The following is an 8,731-nucleotide window of genomic DNA, read 5'->3' as shown; positions in this document are numbered from 1 at the left end:
GCAATTCTCACTTTTACTTCTAAATCACATCGCATATCCTCTTTAATCATACACCCAAGGTACCTGAATGATGAAACCTGTTCAATGTGATGCAATCCTATGTTGATTGTTGCTTTTTTGGAGATATCATACAAAAGCGATAAAATAATAACATTAATGAGAGAGAGAAAAAAACAGAATATTACGGTTTCAATCAATTATGGAACAATTCTACTCTGTTAACAGAGTTCATTTACTGATAGCAATTGATTAAAAAATTGTAACAACACTCACGTTACTGTTCACTGGCAGGCTTCCAAGACAGACTGATTGTCGACTTGAAACTGGGTGGTGAATGGAACAGGTCCTTGATCAATGTGTTGATGTTGGTGTTGTTTTCAGAGCAACCACTTTGATTTTATTCTCTTCGGTTTTCAGCTCTTCTCCGGTTTTCCCTTGAAGGGCTTCACGCAGTTTCTTGATGTAGCCCTGTATGCCACGGGCAAAATACTGCAGTCTAAAAACAAACAATTTCAATGTTAACATGGAGTCTATCTAGATTTTAGGTAATTGCTATTGTTGTATGATCTCTAATATAGTTTGTAATATTGACGTGACCGATACAAATTGTAAAGTGTTTGTCTGTGGCAATAAATTGATTTGATAATTTGAAACAAAAACGTAATGAAATGTAATAATGAATAGATAAAAAGATGAAAACTATAGTGAGGTCCACCTTATAAAGGCAGAGGAGAAAGATAGCCGTTCCTCTGTCTTGTCAATGCCTTCTATAGACGGTAGCTGATACAAGTTTATTGACATAGTATTAACTGTTCATTCTCTTTTAAAATTATCAATAATATTTTATTAAGCAATAAATTATATTTTTCAATATTTCATAATGAATTTCCTGATTGGGATGAAATATTTTGTTAATTATTAATTCTACATAGCTAAAATACGATCTAGCAACAGAGCAAAGCGAGAAAGAGATAGCTCTGTCTGCTTTGTTGAATGATGGACAAGGATCGCAATACCATTGCTAATTAAACACTGTCATTAAAACGTGGACCTCACTATAGTGGGAATAATTAGGCATACACATATAAAAATTAGTATTGATTTTATTTTTACAAAAAAGCACAGATGAGAGGGGAGAACTAGGAACGTACAAAATTAAATCAATATGTCATAGCCACCTCTAATACAAGGCCCCGGCCTACGATATTGCAACGTCGCAGTTTAGGTCTAGAATCTAATACATGATTGGTGGAAAAGATTTTGAAAAATACCAGCTTATCTTTTTCACCAATCATGTATTAGATTCTAGGCCTACATTGCGACGTTGCAATATCGTAGGCCAGGGCCTTGTATTAGAGGTGGCTATGATATTGTCCAATGAATAGATCTCTGGTGGCAAAATTCCCCAATCTAAAGTTCACTCCATGAGTGCACTAGCGTTTGAGCTGAAGTCAAATAACTTGACAACAAATTAATCAAATTCAAAATTCAAATCATTTATTTGCCATAAAATAATACAGATTGATAAAATAAATATTTTAACTTACAAAATGGCACTACCGGCAAAGAAAACTTGTGCGCCGGCAGTGAGTTTGAGCAACTAGGTACAGCAAACATGTCAATAGAAAAAAGAGCTAATTCAAACCACTAGAATAAATAAAACTATGGAAACCAGGTCACATCTCAATACTCACAAACGATAAGACAAAGTAACAAAATCATAGTTTGATAGACAACTTTCAGATAGTAAAGGGGGAAATAATTTGAATAAAACATGATAATAAAGAGTTGATGAATGCCTAGAGTTGAAATAGTTTGACTACAACATTTTCGGTCTTGATCCAGTTCTCAATTTTTGTTTTAAGTGCTTTAGAGGGTTTTATTTTTATAAAATGTTCTGGAATAATATTTATTAGTTTATTTACTATGTAGTTGAATTGTCTTCTGCATATAGTTAAGTCAGTTCGAGGAACAATATATCTGTTTGCAGATCTGAAAATATAATTAGTTTGATGCAGTGTAAAGATATCTGAATGATTGCTGATATATTTAATTAGATTTCTAATATATAGCTGTCTGACTGTCATAACTCCAAATTCCAGAAAAAGTTGGTGACTAGGGTATCGTCTGGGCACTCCCAAGGCTGCCTTGAGAATACCCTTTTGAATAACATTCAATTTTTTAAATGTGCATTGAAAGCGCCACCCCACACCCTAATTCCATACTGGAAGACTGACTGAGCATATGCTAGATATACCATTCTACTTAGACCTTTGTCTTTGAGTAAGCTCAAATTATAAAATTTGTGGATCATAAATTTCATTTTGCTACACATACTATTATATGCTCATTCCATCTTAAATGAGGGTCCAGAGTGACACCTAAATACTTTGTTTTGGTCACGTTTTCTAAAACGGGACAAGGCAAGGCAGTTGATTACGATTGCTACCGTTCTTGCCATACAGGCAATTTCCATTGTGTACTCTTACTGCATTTAATTGAAGTGTGATATCATCGGGTTGAGTTTGGTGAAAAGTCATATAAACGCTCTTCGAGTAATTTAGTGTCAACGCATTTCTAACAAGCCACTGTTAATTCAATATGAGATTATTTGTACATTTGAATGTAGGCGCTCAGCCTCTGTCATCTGATCTACATACCATATCTTCTAACAAGGAAGCGCTAGCGGTCCAACTTCTTTTCCCCTATTGCTGCGTACAGACTTGAGTGCTACTACAAACACGCGCATTTCATCAGATGGTTATATCATAATACTGAGGGTGAAGCCCACATAAGCTCTTAGAATTGTGTGTGGGTAATGAGTGAGAGGGATGACTACTTTTTAGGTAGAGGGTAGATTAGGTAGATCAGAGGGTTGTTATTGATTCTCACCCAAGTATATATATAAATCTAAATGGTTGAAAACTAGAAGTGGAGTACCTCAGGGTACCGTGTTGGATACTTTACTTTTTTTATTATATATAAATGATTTACCCTCGCACCTAGAGCCAGCTCACTGTGTTTTGTACGCAGATGACGTCAGTATTCTACTAAAAAATGTAGATATGGATCTACAATGCCAAGAGGCACTTCAGAAATTGGATAACTGGTTAGCTGCAAATATGTTAAGATTATATTATTGCAAGACTAAAGAAATCCCATTCAGAACGTCAAGAGAGGTCGAGTTAAGAATTGGAAACAGCAGCATTGAGTCTGTCAAAGACATAAAAGTACTGGGTATAGTCATCGATTCAGAGATTTCATGGAGGCCACATTTGTCATATTTGAGAGGAAGACTTAGTTCTGCGATTTTTGCGATTAGACATTTGAAATTACTGCTAAAGAGAGTAACGCTCAGACAGGTATATTTTTCAATATTTCATTGCCTCTTGACATTTGATATTGTTTTCTGGTGGAATTCAGTGGTGTTATGGAGTTATTCAGACTGCAGAAATGGGCATTGAGAGTAATGACAGGAGAAACAAGAGAACCAGTTGTCGGCCAATTTTTAAAGAATTGAAAATTCTTCCGTTGCCTAGTCTTTACATTTTCGAGACACTTTGTTTTATAAAGAAACACCAGCATGAGTTCAATACAGGAGAGGTATTTCACAATTATGGAACTCGGTACAGGCAAAACTTGAGAGACGAGGTTCATCGAACAACTCTTGATCAGCGGGGAGTGAAAAGTGCTGGTATAAGATTGTTCAATGCTCTACCTGCGCATCTCAAGGAGATGAACGGTAAGGGGTTGAAAACAATAATAAAAAATGAATTATTGAATGTCTCCTCATATTCAATTGCTGAATTTATGGCTCATTGCGAGCAAGTAAGACTGATTAGATGAATATAAGACTAAGACTGAAATCGTTTGGACTGATTGACGAATCTACCTCTTTTAAAGATGGTCAATAAATGATTTAATAATAATATTAATACTGCTTATCGTCTCTTCCGAAAGACGGGGTGGGCGTATCTATGTGATTGTACTGTGGTCTAAAACTTTTGCCCCGGTAGAGATTCAAACTCGGGTTCTCTTGATTATTAGACCGGCGCGTTATCACTTACTCCAACGAGTCACCCTGAGCCATATCTGTATTTGTACAGAAACGATAGGATTCAGATATACTAATCTTATCATCAGCTGATGAAAAGTGAAATGCGCGTGCTCGTGACGCTTAAGTCTGTATGCAGGCTTTTTAATCAATTTGAAATGATGATTCAATGACCTTATTTCAATTCATTTATAGAGTTATTTCATCCCCCTATTCATTATTTTTATGATAATTCTGAATGAGAAATGTGAGACTCACCTGAGTCTGAAATCCTTGAGTCGGTCAGCGTCTTGTGTAAGGAATTCGGGGCAGAGCCGAGCCAGCCGATGCAGTGAGTACATCAGACATTCAACGTACGAGAAAAACAGCTTCGGTTCTTCCTGCTCTTCGCCATCTGTCATTGGTGGCGGCGGCATGAAACTCTGCAAATAAATTGATATAAACATAAAGCTGTCAGCTGAATATAAACAGAATTCTGTCAGTTTTCCATGTAAATGCTGCTATTCCTGTTACTTGTATGAATAGCCAACAGGAGTTGGTGAAAATTATGGTTACAGCTTAATATTTCTTTTATAAGGATAATTCAATACTAGGTTTCATCATAATCCTTATGAATATTTTTGATAATTTAATAGTAGGTTTCATCATAATCCTTATGAATATTTTTGATCGTATTCGAATCGAAAAAAGCCATTTTTCTGCCACTTCTAAATTTTGGGCGTCATCTTAGACCCGTCATTTTGAATCCATATTTATTTTTTTAAATAGGAAGGTGGTCATATGATACACGATTTCGATACAGAATTTCAAGAGAGAGAATGAATGGCGAAAACCGCACATCGATATCTCATACCGTTTCGAAGATATACACATTTTAGGCGGGTACTGAGCTCGGCCGACCGTCAGTGCGTATGTATCATCCTTACCATACGCATCCATACATCAGTTTACACATTCGGAGCTCTCCTGACGAACGAACTGATCTGACTCACAAAATGGACGCGTTTACAAGTTGTTAATTGCAGCTTATTATCCTAGTAACTTAAACGGAGGAGCAGAAGAAGTAGATATCAAGTTCACCCGATGGTCGCCCAAAGAGCATTTCAAAGGGAATTTAGTAACATTATATACATCATTGCTTGGGGTGAAGATAAATTTTTTAACTACGGTACCTCAGAAATTTTGATGAGTTATTTCGAGCTTGTATCACCATTGGGAATACTTGCAGTCACTTTAAGCTACGGATCAAATAAATGTAGATAATAATAATATATGATTTTTCCAATAAAAAAATTATAAATGATTGAAGAAATGTATAGAAAAACTCTGATTTCAAATATGACACTATTAATTGAATTCATTCATTATGCTATTTATTCAATTCAATACCAGCTGATTGTCGTGCAGAGGTGTCAGCACATTGGTTATGTTGCGATCGGGCTACTGATCAGTACAGCTCTGAAAGCTTCTATTTGCTTCAATAGCGCGTCAGTCGACCGATGGTCTTCGTACGCAGTGTAAAACGCATGGTCCTGACCGTGCGCATGCGTGCCGTCAGTCCTGCTCTGTACGGATACGTGGAATATCTATGAAAAAGACAAGCGTGACTGACGTACGCACTGACGGTCGGTCGAGCTCTGTAACCGACCTAAAGATACTGGTAAATCATACAAAAATGAAATAAATGACAGTATTTTAAAAGTAGACAACTTACCAGCAGCGTATTGAAGACACATTGCACAGACGCGGAGGGGTCTGGCAATTTATTGCAATGTGTGCACAATTCGGCAAACAGCTTGAGAATGTCCAGCTGTGGGTCGCTGTTCTCATCAGCTGACGACACCTCCGACAGCCGAGGAAGCACCAGCTCACACATGTACACCACAAACTTGGACGAATCTATCTGCGACTGCAACAATATCAACCAATAATAACAAAATACGCGCGTTTACACGAGAGTTGTCACCTGAGTTTTCAAAAAATTGCGGTAATTCACTATCAGAAAGCCGCGTTGGCAACTCAGTTTTCAATGAATTCGGATGATTTGTTTCAATTTTTTTAAAAGTACAGCAACATTTGACGTTTGACGTCAAAATGTTGCTGTAGTTTTAAAAAAATTGAAACAAATCATCCGAATTCATTGAAAACTGAGTTGCCAACGCGGCTTTCTGAGAGTGAATTACCGCAATTTTTTGAAAACTCAGTTGACAACTCTCGTGTAAACGCGCGTATTTTGTTATTTATTGGTTGATATTGTTGCAGTCGCAGATAGATTCGTCCAAGTTTGTGGTGTACATGTGTGAGCTGGTGCTTCCTCGGCTGTCGGAGGTGTCGTCAGCTGATGAGAACAGCGACCCACAGCTGGACATTCTCAAGCTGTTTGCCGAATTGTGCACACATTGTAATAAATTGCCAGACCCCTCCGCGTCTGTGCAATGTGTCTTCAATACGCTGCTGGTAAGTTGTCTACTTTTAAATACTGTCATTTATTTCATTTTTGTATGATTTATCAGTATCTTTAGGTCGGCTACAGAGCTCGACCGACCGTCAGTGCGTACGTCAGTCACGCTTGTCTTTTTCATAGATATTCCACGTATCCGTACAGAGCAGGACTGACGGCACGCATGCGCACGGTCAGGACCATGCGTTTTACACTGCGTACGAAGACCATCGGTCGACTGACGCGCTATTGAAGCAAATAGAAGCTTTCAGAGCTGTACTGATCAGTAGCCCGATCGCAACATAACCAATGTGCTGACACCTCTGCACGACAATCAGCTGGTATTGAATTGAATAAATAGCATAATGAATGAATTCAATTAATAGTGTCATATTTGAAATCAGAGTTTTTCTATACATTTCTTCAATCATTATAATTTTTTTATTGGAAAAATCATATATTATTATTATCTACATTTATTTGATCCGTAGCTTAAAGTGACTGCAAGTATTCCCAATGGTGATACAAGCTCGAAATAACTCATCAAAATTTCTGAGGTACCGTAGTTAAAAAATTTATCTTCACCCCAAGCAATGATGTATATAATGTTACTAAATTCCCTTTGAAATGCTCTTTGGGCGACCATCGGGTGAACTTGATATCTACTTCTTCTGCTCCTCCGTTTAAGTTACTAGGATAATAAGCTGCAATTAAACAACTTGTAAACGCGTCCATTTTGTGAGTCAGATCAGTTCGTTCGTCAGGAGAGCTCCGAATGTGTAAAACTGATGTATGGATGCGTATGGTAAGGATGATACATACGCACTGACGGTCGGCCGAGCTCAGTAACCCGCCTAAAATGTGTATATCTTCGAAACGGTATGAGATATCGATGTGCGGTTTTCGCCATTCATTCTCTCTCTTGAAATTCTGTATCGAAATCGTGTATCATATGACCACCTTCCTATTTAAAAAAATAAATATGGATTCAAAATGACGGGTCTAAGATGACGCCCAAAATTTAGAAGTGGCAGAAAAATGGCTTTTTTCGATTCGAATACGATCAAAAATATTCATAAGGATTATGATGAACCTACTATTAAATTATCAAAATATTCATAAGGATTATGATGAACCTAGTATTGAATTATCCTTATAAAAGAAATATTAAGCTGTAACCATAAATGTCGTCATACATTGTTGTGTCATTACAGCGAAAGGCTTCGAACAAAATTTTTCGAGGTTAGGTTTTTGTATCTTCGATTTTTGTTGTACAGTTTTTCTTTGCTACTGCATTTGATGTTGAATTATTCTTTGAATCATTCTGACCCAGTTGCACAAAAGCCTGTTGAATTTTAATAATGAAACATTAAATCCCACGAGAACCAATCTGATGTTTTTGTGAGAAGAAGGCTTCTCTGAATGACTCTTGGGTCATTCAATCAGGATTTCAATTGAAAGTTAACAGACCATTGTGCAACCTGGTTTAAAATTTGTATTTTCCAGTGGTTTATTTTACGTTAGAAACTGCTGACAAACAGCTGTTTCTTGTTCGAAGCCTCTTGCTGATAACGAGCACACATGACCAATATACATGACGAGCACATGTTTACAAACATTTTCTACACTTCCCTCAACACAGTTCTCCTGTTCAACATGAGCCATGTGCCCAATGAAGGCCAGCGTTGGCAAACCACCCATCCACACCCTGACGCTGGTCGACATTGGCCTTCATTGGGCCAACATTTAGATGCGGCATTACAATGATTATTTGTAAATAAAACAAATTAGTCACGTATAGTCCGGGTCCTGTAGCTTTGCCTATCGGAGGGCCACAGGCTATAATACTACCCGTTCAAAAACATAGAATACTAGTAGTTCTGAGAACAGTAGACCTCGCGCAGTATAAACCACAGTCTATTCTAATACTGCCAATCAGAGTAAATTCTGTCCTGTCCTGTCGTGTCGGCAAGATATCAGGTATAAACGACTAATGGCTGTTTGGGTTTTGTATCACAATGTAATAATTTGATGTAAACAGCTATATGCTACTATCATCAAAGCTACCGAGTTTGAAACCGAGAAAAATCGGTAGAAATACTATGCTACTCAAGTTATCAATTGCATGCTTCACGCATGCAAATTAATATTCGACACAACAGCTGTTTTCTCACCAATACATTGAGATATTGAATCGCATGCGTCATTGCATGCAATTTATAATCCACTCGACAGCT

At 37.3% G+C, this 8,731-nt stretch overlaps 1 protein-coding gene across 1 annotated transcript; it reads right to left on the bottom strand.

Annotated features, from left to right (window-relative positions):
• Positions 1 to 351: 351 nt before the first annotated feature.
• Positions 352 to 5,960, bottom strand: LOC120356258 (apoptosis inhibitor 5-like). Its single transcript, XM_039445168.1, has 3 exons — positions 5,769 to 5,960; positions 4,313 to 4,476; positions 352 to 496 (listed from the first exon to the last, which is right to left on the bottom strand). Exons 1-3 carry the CDS (start codon positions 5,928 to 5,930, stop codon positions 352 to 354), a joined length of 471 nt encoding a protein of 156 aa, XP_039301102.1. The 5' UTR covers positions 5,931 to 5,960.
• Between the last annotated feature and the right edge of the window lie 2,771 nt (positions 5,961 to 8,731).

This window comes from Nilaparvata lugens, unplaced genomic scaffold (assembly GCF_014356525.2).
Source record: "Nilaparvata lugens isolate BPH unplaced genomic scaffold, ASM1435652v1 scaffold6300, whole genome shotgun sequence".
NCBI classification, from domain to species: Eukaryota; Metazoa; Arthropoda; class Insecta; order Hemiptera; family Delphacidae; genus Nilaparvata; species Nilaparvata lugens.
The sequence above is the reverse complement of the archived record's forward strand: the minus strand, read 5'-3'. Positions and strand labels throughout refer to the sequence as shown.

Coding starts and splice junctions, on each gene's coding strand:
- LOC120356258 (XM_039445168.1), bottom strand. CDS start 5,930: ATGTGTGAGCTGGTGCTTCCTCGGCTGTCGGAGGTGTCGTCAGCTGAT. Junction 4,477..5,768: donor GTGTCTTCAATACGCTGCTG/GTAAGTTGTCTA, acceptor ATTTATTTGCAG/AGTTTCATGCCGCCGCCACC. Junction 497..4,312: donor CTCAAGGATTTCAGACTCAG/GTGAGTCTCACA, acceptor GTTTGTTTTTAG/ACTGCAGTATTTTGCCCGTG.